At 39.2% G+C, this 15,772-nt stretch overlaps 1 protein-coding gene across 2 annotated transcripts in view; it reads right to left on the reverse strand.

The window, feature by feature from the left end:
- Nucleotides 1-15,772, reverse strand: part of LOC140728601 (inactive dipeptidyl peptidase 10-like) — a 1,645,453-nt gene that overhangs the window by 86,266 nt on the left and 1,543,415 nt on the right. For both annotated transcript variants that reach the window (XM_073047583.1, XM_073047584.1), the window contains exons 10-13: nt 12,620-12,717; nt 8,256-8,379; nt 7,897-7,935; nt 1,035-1,142 (exon numbers count right to left, since the gene is read on the reverse strand). In XM_073047583.1, the coding sequence (XP_072903684.1) occupies nt 1,035-1,142; nt 7,897-7,935; nt 8,256-8,379; nt 12,620-12,717 (369 nt within the window). The remainder of the gene's footprint in view (nt 1-1,034; nt 1,143-7,896; nt 7,936-8,255; nt 8,380-12,619; nt 12,718-15,772) is intronic.

Here is a 15,772-nt window from a genome sequence, read left to right on the forward strand (position 1 = left end):
ATGATGTTTTCTTTCAATGCGTTCCATGGTGTTTCTTTGTTTTGTGGCTGTCTGTGCAAGGACGAATCTCAGGATTGTATACTGTTTACATATGTTGATAATAAATACACTTTGAATCTATGAATTAATAATTTATCAGCCAGATATAGGCATCACCAATCCTTCTATACATCTTGGTCAAAATTCTAAAGCTCACTGCCTCACAGTTAGACTACAGAGATGTCAGTAACAGAAGGTCACTGACATCAATAAAAATTAGAAATAGGCAATACGTGTTGGCCTTGTCATAACTAAGAAAAACAGAATAATGGTACATTTCAAATTAATGTTTAGTATGCTTGTAAAACCTGATCATACAAAATAAAATCAAATGTTGTTGAAATAACATCATCCCTACAAATTATATTCATTCAATCAAATAAATGGCCAATTCCAGGATTTTTTTGTGTTGACCCATAATTATTTTTGTTTACCTGCTGTAGAGGCCCTGTATCTGTTCTCTATCTGCTTTGAATCCTGCGCTGGACGGTTTATTATATTTATTATGCTAATTAGTCACATGACTGGGGCATGGTAAAAGCAAAGGGAATAAGCTGTGTATTCTTGCTTATTTTGAAGCAGTTTGTGGCTTGGGACCAGCAGAGATCATATCTTTGCTGACCACTTCATATCGCTTCAAGATTGTATGTTTGATAATAAAGGATAGAATAAAGGATTTAGCTCTTTGGAACAATCATATCACTGGAGCTGAGGGTGCATTATCTAAGTATAACAACCCGTGATGGTCGCAGGCTAGCCGCAATTTGTTTTGATTTTGGATGAGTTTTCCTGCTACACCTGCTCTTAAGCAACATCACTCAAATCTTGGTATATATTTAAGAACAAATGTGAAAGTAATTAATATTCCAAGATTGTAACATCTTTTGTAGTCAATTAATTTCGATGGATTATTTGACAGACAGAAAACAGTACATCTGGATTCATATGCCTTGCTGTTTTCTGAGTAACAAAAGCTGGCTCAAACAGTGACTCACCTGTAGAGTGAACATTGCTATGTGATGGAATTCTCCACGACCACCTTGCTTTACAGGAACAGTCATAAAAAACTTGCTTCCATCTTTTGAGAACACTGGTTCCTCATTCTAAAACAAAAATTAACATTATGATCATCGCAAAAAGTATTAATAGTTCAACGCATCTTAATTATGGTAGAAAACCGAAATTCCTGTCATTGTCTCTTTTGTTTCAACAGATCAGATTATTATGATCAAAATGCCTGAGATTTCACTGAACCCAAGTTCAAAGTACAAATGAAACGTATAATTCTTAGGCGCGCGCGCGCGCGCACGCACGCGCACACACACACACACACGCACGCGCGCACATATATAAAAAACGCTCCGGCGGAGGTCTGATTCACAGCCCACTCCTTTATTTCTAATGACCAGTACTGTTTATTGTTCTTGTGTTAAAATGCTTTTAGAAACATAGAAAACCTACAGCACAATACAGGTCCTTCAGCCCACAAAGTTGTGCTGATCATGTCCCTACCTTAGAAATTACTTCCCCCGTCTGTATGAGACTGGTTGGGTTCACTCTCCGGGTCATAATGCTAGGTCTGTTTGTGTTTATCACAACAAAATGGTTGTTGAGTTTAACGAACTTTCTCATCTGTCATTATGAGCCAAATGCCCACGAAAATATATATAATTAGTCACATAATTAGTCAAATAGAGATTTGTTTTTGGAGACCTGTGTGCAGTAAAGGTGTTTCAAATGATTGTAGTAAAAATACACCTGTATCTGGAAGATCCAATTGAGGTGAGTCAGTATCCTTGCAAAAACCACACCATAAAGACAAAAGAACACTCAAAGCAACTTTGCAAAAAAGTTATTGAAAAGCACAAGTCATGGGATGGATACAAGAAAATTTCCAAGTTACTGAATATCCCATGCATTACAGTTAAGTCAATCATCAAGAAATGGAAATAATATGGCACAGCTGTAAATCTGCCCAGAGCAGGTCATCCTCTAAAGCTAAATGACTGTGCAAGAAGGGGACTAGTGAGGGAGGGCACCAAGAGACCTATGACAACCCTGGAAGAGTTTTAAGCTTCAGTGGCAGAAATCGGAGAGATTATGCATACAACAACTGTTGTTCGGGTCCTTCACCAGTCCCAGCTTTATGGAAGAGAAAGCCACTGTTGAAAAAAAAAACTCACATGAAATCTTGTCTAGAGTTTGCCAGAAGGGATGTGGGAGACTCTGAAGTCAGCTGAAAGAAAATTCTATGGTCTGATGAAACAAAAATTGAACTTTTTGGCTATCAGACTAAAAGCTATGTTTGGCATAAACCAAACACCACACACCATCAGAAACACCCTATCCTTACAATGAAGCAAGCATCATGCTGTGGGGATGCTTCACTGCAGCAGGCCTGGGAAGGCTTGTGAAGGTAGAGGGTAAAATGAATATAGCAAAATACAGAGAAATCCTGGAGGAATACCTAATGCTGTCTGCAAGACAACTGTGACTTGGGAGAAGATTTGTTTTCCAGCAAGACAATGACTCCAAGTATAAAGCCAAAGCTACACAAGAATGGCTTAGAAACAACAAAGTCAATATCCTGGAGTGGCCAAGTCAAAGTCCAGACCTCAATCCTATTGAGAATTTGTGGCTGGACATGAAAAGGGTTATTTGCTCATGATCCCCATGCAATCTGACAGAACTTGAGCAGTTTAGTAAAGAAAAGTGAGAAAAATTGCAGTGTCCAGATGTGCAAAGTTGATAGAGACCTATCCACACAGACTCGAATCTATAATTGCTGTTAAAGGTGATTTTACTAAATACTGACTTGAAGCAGGTGAATACTTAAGCAATCAATTATTTTGTGTTTTATATTGTAATTTAGATCACTTTGTAGAGATCTGTTTTCACATTGACACAGAAGAGTCTTTTCCTGCTGATCAATGTCAAAAAAGCCAAATTAAATCCACTGTGATTCAATGTTGTAAAAAAATAAAACATGAAAACTTCCAAGGGGGGAGTGAGCACTCTATATAGCTGGGGTGCCTAAGACCCTTGCACAGTACTGTATTTGTCAACGTAAAGCAGAAAGCAAGTTTGCAAATCTGGCAGGATGTTGGGAATGGAGAGTGTGGAGAGTCAGATGCAGACACACCCAGTCCTGAGACACCAGGCAAGGTCATTTGATTCCAAACAATTGGTTTATTAATCATTGCAGAACCCCTCTCTGGTGCTTCCCACTCCATCCCCTCTCCCTTCCCCTTTTCCCAACCGTGATTCCCCACTCCCTTCCTTCTCACTCTCAGTCCACAACAGAGACCCATATCAGATAAAAAGGGTTATCATCACTCTCACATGGCATGAAATTTATTTTTTATTTTGCGGCAGCAGTACAATGTAATACATAAAAAAAGGGAATGTTTTCATTATAAGAACAAATAATAAACAAATAAATTAAAGTAAAAAAAAAACAACTCCTAGCTATAAGTTGAAAGAAATGAAGTGATTTTATAAGAGCTTTACCAGCTTTACTAATCTTACCATTTTCTTGTCTTACCAAAACCATTCTATGCATTTCAACTTTAGTTGGTCAGGACCTTTCTCAATGGGGGTAGTAAGTGGTGTGGTGGTTGGCACAATGATTTACAGTGCCAGCGACTGGGGTTCGATTCCTGTCACTGTGGGTAAGGAGTCTGTATGTTCCCCTGTAACCCCATGGGTTTCTTATGGGTGCTCTGGTTTCCTCCCACAGTTCAAAGACATACTGATTGGTTGGTGACATGGTCATTGTAAATTGTCCCAAGATTAGGCTAGGATTAAATTGGGTGATTGCTGAGTGGAATGGCTCTAAGGGCTGGAGGGTCTCCTCTGCACCGTATCTCAGTAAATAAATATCTTATGGACAATATAAATGGAGTAACAGTGGATTGAATATATTTCCTAATGCATTTTTCAAGGTGAAATTGTGACTTATTTTCTTCTAGTTCCGCTCAGACTACGATTTTCTTGGATGCTGAACAAAGATTGGTGAATGTCTGCTGAAGCCCTCCATCAATCTGCAAGTATGATCCAGGGATACAAATAAACAGATAAAGCTGTACAAATAAATTCACAGTTATTTCAACCAATGGCAAGGTATTGATTATCCTTTGATCAATACTGTTTATCTGCAGTCAGGGCCCATGAATGGAATATGATCTTTTTTAGAAAAATGTTGCACCTATAAAGTTATTAGTTATTGAAGTCTGTGCAATATGGTTTGCAGTTTCTTGCCATTTTAATATTCTGCCTCACTCCCTCATCTGACCTTTGTTCTCGGCCTCTTATTCTCTGCTCAAGAAGATCAATGGAAACTTAACAAAATGAAATTCACCTTTTAAATAGGCCCTTTACAACTGCTCACTTGGTGATGGGGTGGAGATACGCCTCTATCAAAGGAAGTGTAAGGCGCTCTTTCCCTCTGCTAGACTGCGGGTCACCCTTGGGCAGGTTTATCACCTACGTAGCTCCCCCCACCCCCGATCAGGGTCATGTGAAGCCATGGGAGCAGGTGGTGGATGGTCGTATGAACAGCTGATGCATATCACAAGTCCTGGTTATGGGACTACTGAGACCAGGCAGGCAATCTCTGAAGAGTATTGATAAGGGCTGAGGTCACCTGACTTGTAAAGACACTGCCCAGAGGAAGACAAAGGCAAACCACTTCTGTAGAAAAGTTTGCCAAGAGCAATCATGGTCATGGAAAGACCATGATCACCGTCATACAGCATGGCACATAACGAATGAATGAACAACTATTTACGCACATCAGTGGGTTTAGAAACTTCTGTCTACAATTATTGATAGCAGTATATCAGCCACCGACCAGGATGTGGGGTGAGATGTGCAGTCAAAGCAGTGAATCATGGAGTTGAAAATGTCAATTTATATATCCATATCATCATCATCATGTGCCATGGCTTCATGTGACCCTGAATGGGGGTGGGGGGGGGGGCAAAGCATGTGCTAAACCTTGCCGAAGGGTAACCCACAAGCTAGTGGAGGAAAGGAGTGCCTCACACCTCCTTTGGTGGAGATGTAACTTTACCCCTTCCCCACCCAATATATCCATGTATATAGTAAAAAATGTAATTATGAAGCAATGGAAGGGAGTGCAGAAGCTTCTCACGACCCAGGCAGAAATGTTTGAGCTGGAAGGAGTGAAAGATAATGAAACACAAATTCCGTACTCAATTCAATCTAGGTCAAGTATGAAGATGTTGTCAGGCTTGATTCACAGCTGAATTACCCAGACAATTCCACTGAGTCAGCTTTATCACCAGAGGCATACTTCTTCCATATTGTTAGTAATAAATTTGATGCTCCATTTATTAATACCATTTTGATAACTAGTTAAGATGAAGCAACACGGACAAAATGCTGGAGGAACTCAACAGGCCAGACAGCATCTATGGAAAAGGGTAATAATCAACGTTTCAGGTGAGGCCATTCATTAGGGCATCAGGATCAGATGGCGACATGGTTTAACTATTTGTCAAAGTTTTGCTTTTCAGTATTCTTTTGTGGATGAGATAGTTCTGACCTCTGTAACATGGCTGGATTTAACCCCGAATTAATCATGTTGGTCTGGGGCCCCTCTGTTGAGATTGGTGACAATTTGATAGACTTCTCCGTGGAGATAAACATGTAAGGTTCTTGGCTGGAAGGAAATGTTCGCTATGTTGGAACCGTGAAACAGATGTCACTAGTTTTGCATGTTCAACCAAAGGGAATAACTTCATACAACTTCACTTACCCCATCATTGAAATGTTCCCACAACCTATGGACTCACTTTCAAGGACTCTTCGTCTCATGTTCTTGATATTTATTGCTTTTTCTATTATTATTATTATTATTTCATTTTGTACCTGCACTCTGGTTGAACGCTGTAGTTGGGCAGTCTTTCTTGATTATGTAATGGTTATTATTCTATAGATTTATTGAATATGCCCACAAGGAAATGAATCTCAGGATTGTATATGGTGACATATATATACTTCGATAATAAAATGTACTTTGAAATTTAAACATAAATAAATGAATAATAGCATATTGCCAAACAAAAACTTAATCATTTGATTTTGATTACATAACTAATTATAATTAACCCAGAAAATAATCTTATCAACTCTTTTACCACATGCAAGATTAAAATAGAGAAGTGTTATGCCTGGAGGAGCCTCCAGCAGGACTACAATCTTGTTGTTAGGGTTTGGAGGCTTGTGTGCCTCAATGACCCAGAGGGCTATGGTGGCTGGAGCCAGGACATGTGCATATGCTCTTGGCAGGTCACCCCTGCCAAACAGGTCAAAGGGTAGAGGCCAGACTAGGAGTGGTCCACTGGTCCTCCAGGTTTGGGGGTGCAGTTCAGAGCTAACAACCCTGACAGACAAAACAAAATGGAATGGGAACATTAGTGAAGAATCTGTGTATACAGACAGAGATGGAGGACCTTCATTGTTACGCCAAAAGACCATTTGGCAGAACTGGATAAATAATGGTGAGGGATAGAGTTAAAAGGTGGGGGGAGGGGAGGGAGAAACACAAGGTGATAGGTGAAACCAGGAGGGGGAGAGATAAGTAAAGAGCTGGGAAGTCGATTGGTGAAAGAGATACAGGTGGGAGAAGGGGGAATCTGATAGGAGAGGGCAGAAGGCCTTGGGAGAAAGAAAAGGGGGGAGAGCACCAGAGGGAGGTGATGGGTGGGCAAGGAGATAAGATGAGAGCAGGAAAAGGGAATGGGGAATGGTGAAGGACAATACCGAAAGTTCAAGACCCAGGTTCAATTCCCTCTGCTGCCTGTAAGGAGTTTGTATAATTTCCCCATGATGATGTGGGTTTCATCCAGGTGCTCCAATTTCCTTGCACAGTCCGAAGGCATACTGGTTAGTAGGTTAACTGGTCATTGTAAATTGTATCATGATTAGACTAGGATTAAATCAGGAGGGTTACTGGGCAGTGTGGCTTGGAGAGCTAGAAGGGCCTGTTCTGTGCTGTATCTCTGATAAATAAATACATTTCATTTAAAAGCCACAGGTTTTGCTGCCAACGTTCAATCCTGCTTGGCTCAGTGGAAAAACTCTATAAATATTTGTCCTACCTATTTCAAAAAGTAGATGATAATTGAAACTCTGCAGCTTTATCTTTACTATTGTATATGAAGGAGGCTTTGAAAATTGGTTTTTAAATAATATTAGAGGTATTAGAGTTAAATGGAAAAAGCTGCAGAGAAAGAGAAACACATGGGGGGAAGGCTAATTTTATTTTTGTATTATAAAAAGTAAACAAATCAGCTATTTATTTTCCATTAAATGCAAGGAAGAAAATGGGTTATGAAATGACAACTGATAGCTGGTTGCAGTTTTGCCCCAGCAAATAAAATTACCCTATCGATTGTAGGGACGTGGGTCCACAGATCCAAGTACAATGTTTGTTTTCTGTGCAGCATATGATCAAAATTCAAGTTAATTGGGATTAAATAGGTCAAATAATGCCTGTTATTAAATTTGATACAGCATTTCTTGTCAAACTTTATGTTAGGGATATGCAAGATAATATAATTTCCTTTGCAGCTCTGCCTTTCGGATTATCACGGTGAGAATATGGACCACTTTGTCCTAGATTGTGCAAAATTGGGGTCTCACATGACAATCCAGGAGAGCTATAGGTAAGTAAAATAATTAAAATTCGTGGGTCACTCCACAGTTCCACTGCACTAACTTCACAACCTTCCCAGTTTTACCAATATACCATTAGCTCCATGACTAAGATAGGTTCGCCCACATTCACTGTAGTGTTTTAATGACACTTCAATCAGGTATTTTTCTTACCTGTTTAGAAAGCCAGACTTCAGAGACTGCTTCATGCTTCTAAAATAGTGAAAGAGAAGGTGAAATGAAGGAGGCTTGGAAAAGACAACGCGTGTGCAATCTGTCGGAAAGGATTCTAACCAAACGGGTTTGGTAAATGATCATAAAATGCACATCTTTTATCCTTATTTTGAACTGTAATATATAAACTTTACCACTTAATAATTTCAAAATATGTGTTTTTATATTAGATGAAGATCCTGCATCAATAGTCATATACTCTCAAACTTGTTAGCTGATTTGAAGTGTTCTTTAACATGTTTTAGTATTTTACCACATTACAAATGACAAACAGGTTAGTTGTGAGCAGAATGTCCTACCTTAGAACAAGCCCCCGTGGTTATTTCACATGTCGTAAGAATAGAAACATTCTGAGGTCTGTTCAACCAGTTTACTACTGTCTTGGTGTTGCTGACCCACTTCACCATTGTGATATAATATTCCCTGGTTCAAAAGAAGTGTAATCTCAGAACTGATCGAAATAGATGTTTTAACATCCACATTAATATTACTGAATGTGACACTGCGAAATTGATCTAACTGATCTGTGCATCAAACAAAGAGCTTGATCAAAGTCAAAATGTAAAGAGCTGTACCCTTGGTATAAATCACCATATGTTGATACATCTACTTCATTGGAAATAAATATTCCATCTACTTTTGGCAAAGACATGACTTGCAGCTCATATTTATAATACAGACAAATCAAGTAACTGGAACTGAAATAAGTCAATTACTGTAACTGGAAACATAAAATAAACTTCTGCAATGGTTGTTAGAAGATTATTGCATTAAATAAGAAGGGGAAAATTGCATGTTGCTGAGTGCACAGCAGTAAACATTGTGCTTTCTTTCAGGCTAATTGGTCGGCAGGGTGGAGATGTGCCTCTACCAGTGGAGGTGTAAGGTGCTCCTTCCCTCCACAGGCTGCATATCATTCTTGGACAAGGTGTAGCACCTGCTTACCGCCACCCACCCCCCCCCCCCCCGATATCAGGGTCACATGAAGCCATGGCAGTATAAGCAACACTGGTGACATAACAGCTTTGACATGCCGAGCTCTCTGTGACAGCCATGTTTATTTTCTGACACTCATCCATGAACAGGTGTTGGCAATAATAGGATTACAGCACAAGGTCTCCACAGGGTCCTAAGCTTGCAGGTTAAAAGGATGTGATGAAGGAGCTGAAGATATTTACAGAGTTTATCATGGACAAAAGTAATGGCCTTGCTAACGATGCCCACATCCAGAAGCATGAAGGAGACAAAGCCATGCAAAACTATGCTAACAGATTATGAGAAAGTATATTGTAGATCTTAGGTGGCAAGGTGGAGATACGTCTCTACCAAAGGAAGTGTAAGGTGCTCCTTCCCTCCACTAACTTGAAGGTCACCCTTAGACAAGGTGTAGCATCTGCTTAGCCCCTTGATCAGGGTCATGTGAAGCCATGGGAGCAGGTGATGGCTGGTTGTATGAGCAGCTGGTACATATCACAACTCCTGGTTATGCCACACCAGGCAGATAGTCTCTGAAGAGTATTGATAACGGTTGGGGTCAGTCACCCGTCTTGTAAAGACATTCTCCAGAAGAAGGTGTTATGTTTTATAACTTCAAAACATCAAACTAATTCAATTGACAATGGGAGACCAGGAATGTGGGTCTAACTTCATGTTTACTTTTAAGTGAGGCGCACACATATCACATGGTAGCATGATGATGTATGCCATTAGTTTAGTTATACATATAACAAGAATGCTTAATCAAACAATATATGCAGTTTACTCAAATATTATAGAAATATTAAAAACACAACAGAGGGTAACAGCAAACCACTTCTTTAGAAAAAATTGCCAAGAACAATCATGGTCAGCATAGAGCAAAGAATAAGATTAAACACAAATGGAAGACCATGACTGCCCATGTCGTACGAGACGACACATAACGATGATTCAGGATAACACATTACAGGATAGCACAGGAGGTAACCCTTGTACCAATGAACTGTAACAAATCACTTGAAGCTGTAAAACACGTTAATCTCAGGAGCCAATAGTTGTAGCGCAGTTAGATGATTGAATGTGAGTTTTAAATCAACTGAACTGGCTCAGATTCCGGCTCCTATGATATCTGTCTACTTGTCCATTAGTCCATTAGACCATAAGATGCAGGAACAGAAATTAGGCCATTTATCCCATCAAGTCTGCTTCTCCATTTCATCATGGCTGATCCATTTTCCTCTCAGCCCATATCTCCTGGCTTCTCCCCATATCCCCTCATGCCCTGACTAATCAAGAATCCGTCAACCTCTGCCTCAAATATGCCCAATAACTTGCCCTCCACAGCTGCCTTTGAGAGTAAATTCTCAGATTCACCACTCTCTGGCTAAAGAAATTCCTCCTTAACTCCATTTTAAATGGACATCCTTCTATTCAGACCCAGTGTCTTCTGATCTTGGACTCCCCTTACCATAGGTTTCGAGGTCTTTCAATATTCAATAGGTTTCTATGAGATTCCCCCCTCCATACTTCTGAATTCCAGTGAATACAGGCCCAAAGCCATCAAATGTTCCTCATATGATAAGTCTTTCAATCCTGGAGTCATCTTCGTGAACCTGCTTTGAACCCTCCTCTGTCAGCATTTCCTTTCTTAGACAAGGGCCCCAAAACTGCTCATCAGACTCCAAATGAGGCCTCACCAGCACCTTTTGAAGCTTTAACATTATATCCTTGCTTTTATATTCTAATCCTCTTGAAATGAATGCTAATATTACATTTGCCTTCCTTACCACTAGCTCAATTCAACTTGCAAATTAACCTTAAGAAAATCCTGCACAGGGACTCCCAAGTCCTTTTGTACCTCAGATTTTTGTATTTTCTTTCCATTTAGAAAACAGTCTACACCTTTATTTCTTCTACCAAAGTGCATGACCATACATTTCCCAACACTATTCCATCGGACACTTTGCCAATTCTCCTAATCTGTTTAAGTCCTTCAGTAGCCTCTCTGCTTCCTCAAGACTACCTGTCGTTCCACCTATCTTCGTATCGTCTGCAAACTTGGCCACAAAGCCATCAATTCTTTCATGCAAATTATTGAGATACAATGTAAAAAGAATCTAGACAGTGATGGTGCGATGTTATGTCATGCTTAAATTTAGAGAAGATTTGTTGTTCAATTTCTGAATCAAGACAAGACTTTCTAACATTGTGGGGACCTTTGAATTATTTTCAAAATCTTTGATTTGTTATCAAGTACAGATGTTGGCTAATAATATGTTTTACTATATAATAAGGATTTTCTTTTCCTTTTTCTTTCTTTACCAAACAGCTTTTCTTGGTAGTGGGTTTAGATTTTTTTTTGTATAATAAATTTATTACTTTTCGATATTATGACTCAATTTAATTTACATGAATATGGAGTAATGAGACTAAGTGTGATTCACATATATTGTAATTGATATAAGATATACATCCTCCTGTACTCTGTATTCCTTTTTGTAAGAAATCAATAAAATTATTGAAAAAGAAAGACAGTGAGGGTAATATTTATTGGCAATTAGTTTTACACTTGAGGCTTGATTCATTATATTGACCTTCTTATCCCAGCTCTGGAAACGTACTGGATTTATAATCTTTTAATGAAAAGTAAAAGACTTTCCATATGGAGCCAGTGATCATTAATGGAGAATGTGTGGAGCAGGTTAAGACCTACAAGTATCTGGGAGTACAGTTAGACGAGAAGCTAGACTGGACTGCCAACACAGATGCCTTGTGCAGGAAGGCACAGAGTCGAATGTACTTCCTAAGAAGGCTGGCGTCATTCAATGTCTGTAGTGAGATGCTGAAGATGTTCTATAGGTCAGTTGTGGAGAGCGCCCTCTTCTTTGTGGTGGCGTGTTGGGGAGGAAGCATTAAGAAGAGGGACGCCTCACGTCTTGATAAGCTGGTAAGGAAGGCGGGCTCTGTCGTGGGCAAAGGACTGGAGAGTTTAACATCGGTAGCTGAACGAAGGGCGCTGAGTAGGCTACGGTCAATTATGGATAACTCTGAACATCCTCTACATAGCACCATCCAGAGACAGAGAAGCAGCTTCAGTGACAGGTTACTATCGATGCAATGCTCCTCAGACAGGATGAAGAGGTCAATACTCCCCAATGCCATTAGGCTTTACAATTCTACCTCCAGGACTTAAGGACTTTTTAAAGCTATTAATGCTTTTTGAGACGGTGATTTAGATGCATATCATATTTTTTTACTGAGTTAAGTATTGTATGTAATTAGTTTTGCTACAGCAAGTGTATGGGACATTGGAAAAAAAAGTTGAATTTCCCCATGGGGATGAATAAAGTATCTATCTATCTATCTATCTATCTATCTATCTAAGACTAGATTAAACAAATTTGATTTAACTTTTACATGACAATGTCATTAACAGAATTAGACTAATAGACTCTAACTTAATGAAAGCTGTGCTATTGGGAAAGATCAGGGAAATGCATGGAAAATGAGTGGAAGATTAGTTCATTGAGTGATTGTTGTATAATGGAACCTGAATCCCAAAACAATCTTTCAGCTGCAATCCCGATGCACATTTGATACGTTCCCTGCAATTTTTGTAACTTGAAAAATAGATATCATTCTTCTCAAAGCTATAGAATGAGAATAATTGTGAACAATTTCTTACTTGGATTTGAAGCTCTCTGGTGGCATCAGTTCAAGGGTATGAGTTGGTCCATAAAGATTCACTACAAATAGCTTCACTATTGGATTGACTTGGCCTGCCTGGAAAAAAAATATATTAAATTAATAATCAGAAAGGTTCATAACATTATGAATGTATTCCTCAAAATCATTAATAAACCTTGTCAATTTTTAAAATAAAGCTCGATACAAGACTTCAATTGGGAAATCTTTTATCTTAGCATGATATCATGGAGAGTCCACGAGTGGAACCCTGAGTTATCAGGCAATCACCTTGAGTTTACATCTAGCAGCAGACACATGAGCAAAACCAGGCCCTCCCCATTAGCAGGATAAAGAGCTGATAGTTCATCATGTTCTTACTCATAATTTGTGGCTCATCCGTCTACACGTATCTTGTTTGTGAAGCCGCGTTATCGCTCTAGGGAATAGTAGTGGCCAGCACAATAATCTTAGCTATTCAAACTTGCAACTTAATTGGAAAACAGAGGATGTCCATAAGGTCACAAAGCTTTAGCAACACACAGCTCTCTTGACCCTATGTTCAAAATTTTCTTCCAAAACCTCATGAACACTTTTAGCTTGATGGAAGGTAATGTTCGATGAGAGTAAAGCATTATATTAATTTGAGAACACGTGGAACCCTCAGGTTCTGTAGGCTGGGTAAGTCTAGGGAAGGCAATCTCTGGTCCTGCCAAACGGGTGAGATTGAGATGCGAGTCCACCCCGAAACAACCCATTTGTGTGGATGCTGCGTGATGTGTTATCCTGTTACAAATCGGTACCATGAAATAACAAACAGTACGCCACATACAATTAAATGATTTAGCTTTATAGTTCTTAATTTGACTACGGGTTTAGTGAAGAACAAGCAAAAAAAGAAAAGGGCCCATTTCAATGAAGGAGTGTAATGTGCTCAAGTTGGACCTCATGATCTCCCCTCCGCTGATCCTCCTTCAATCATCCGGCCTTCTTTGGATCCTGGCTCCACTCCGGCATCTTCTCTCTTCATCTCACACCGAACAAAAGACCCGGATCATCCTGGTGTCCGGCTCACGGCACAAAAACACCCTCCCGTCATTGGATGGCTCACATTCCAAAGCACCCATTATCTCTAACGATAACCCAAACACTGCTTCTACAGAAAGACCATGACATTAGCAGTGAAACCTTTCCCAGGGTGTCAAACGTAAACCATTGAACTACATGTGTCTCTGGACTGGATGCTTCAGTTTGCCCTGGACTGACATTGTCACATACCAGCAAGGTCAGAAATATCTTCCTAAATGTTGTGAAAGAAGGCATCTTTTACTGAGCTTATAAGCAAGTATACAGTATGTTGAGAGTCCAGCTCAATAATGCTGCCAAGTGTAACCCAGGTTAATTAAACCCCAAATTGTAATGTTAGAAAGTTCAACCTGCAGTTTACCGACTTTAAAAAATTGAAAAAAAACGCTATGCGAGGGAGGGGTGGGCTGGACACAGGACAGAGGAGGAGAGAAACGCAGCAATGATTAGAAGTTGAAGACATGAACTGTTAAGAGTGGAATTAGTAGTGAGTATCTTTACCCTACTAACTTGAAAACCTCAGGATGAAACCCCTGGAGCAGAGACAATAGCGATAAAAGATTTATTGAAGCTACAGCTATAACGAGACAATATCGGCAGCGACCAGTGTCCAAAATCCCTACCGTGTAGTCGGGAATTAGTTCTGCAAACTCATACCAAGGCATTTGGTCAAGTTTGTGAATTGACTTACTGTGAATGATCAACTATTTCATCCAATGAACCAAGATGACGGGCCAGCCAGACAAAGAACCAGCACGGGAACGAAATGCGTAATGACGCAAAGGATTTAATATGGTTGGATGTGTAAGATTATCTTCATATGAAGAATCCCTATTTGATTTTGCACAGACTTTGATAAGTCACTGAATGATATTTACTTTGTTTAAGAGTGGCGATGTTGAAGAATTGTCGTGAAAGGAGTTAAATTATGTATATAGTTTATGTGTATAGAGTTGACGTGGATAGGCTTTTTCCATTGAGAGTAGGGGAGGTTCAAACAACAGGACATGAGTTGAGAGTTAGGAGGCAAAAGTTTAGGGGTAAGATGAGGGGGAACTTCTTTACTCAGAGTGGTAGCTGTGTGGAACGAGCTTCCAGTAGAAGTGGTAGAGGCAGGTTCGATATTGTCATTCAAAAAAAATTGGATAGGTATATGGACAAGAAAGGAATGGAGGGTTATGGGCTGAGTGCAGGTCGGTGGGACCAGGTGAGAATAAGCGTTCGGCATGGACTAGAAGGGCCAAGATGGCCTGTTTCCGTGCTGTAATTGTTATATGGTTGTATAATTTTTGAATTTGAATTTACATTTGTAGATATACTGCCTGGAACTGAAACTGAAGTTAACTATAATATTTGAAATTAATATAGGAATTATATTTGGTTTTCTAACTAACTAGGGATAACTATAAAGGAAAGTTTAGTCTGTAAACTTTTAAATAGGGAATCACACTAGATCCAATTAGTTAGAGAAATTGGAGTAACCAAGATTATTCTAATGAATCTCTCTGATTCTAACTAAACAGGAATTTGGTTTTTGTTGATATCTAAGATTTGGAAACTAAACAGAATGTTTGAATTTTGAATTGTTCTTGCTCATGTAAATATTTTGCACATATTGTTTTTTTTCTTACAAACAAAAACTTATTTCCAGAAGTGTGTTGTTTCTTTTTACTGCCTCCCTCCGATACCGGGATTCTTCTGATGGCCTATTAACACCCAGCGTAGTTTGATTTTCTCTAAAGAGGGCGACCACTAGTCACACAGTATAAGACTGGTGCTACACAGGTGTTAGACTAGCCTAGAAGAACAAATTCCCTACTTTGGAATTGGTTTAGAAACTTATGAAATTCTATGAGCAACATTTAATATTTTAAAGCAAATTCACAATTCAATAGCACTCATTTCAACATCTTAAACTAGCATTTTTGTGTGTTAATCTTCTTTGAAATGGACCTGATTCTGTATTAGTAAGAATAATCTATATTCTGTTATACACCAAGCAGGATGTACAACTCACTATAGAGTACTGACCTTATATATGCATGTAGAGCTTTTAGCTTTGAAGCAT

Source organism: Hemitrygon akajei, chromosome 5 (assembly GCF_048418815.1).
Source record: "Hemitrygon akajei chromosome 5, sHemAka1.3, whole genome shotgun sequence".
NCBI classification, from domain to species: Eukaryota; Metazoa; Chordata; class Chondrichthyes; order Myliobatiformes; family Dasyatidae; genus Hemitrygon; species Hemitrygon akajei.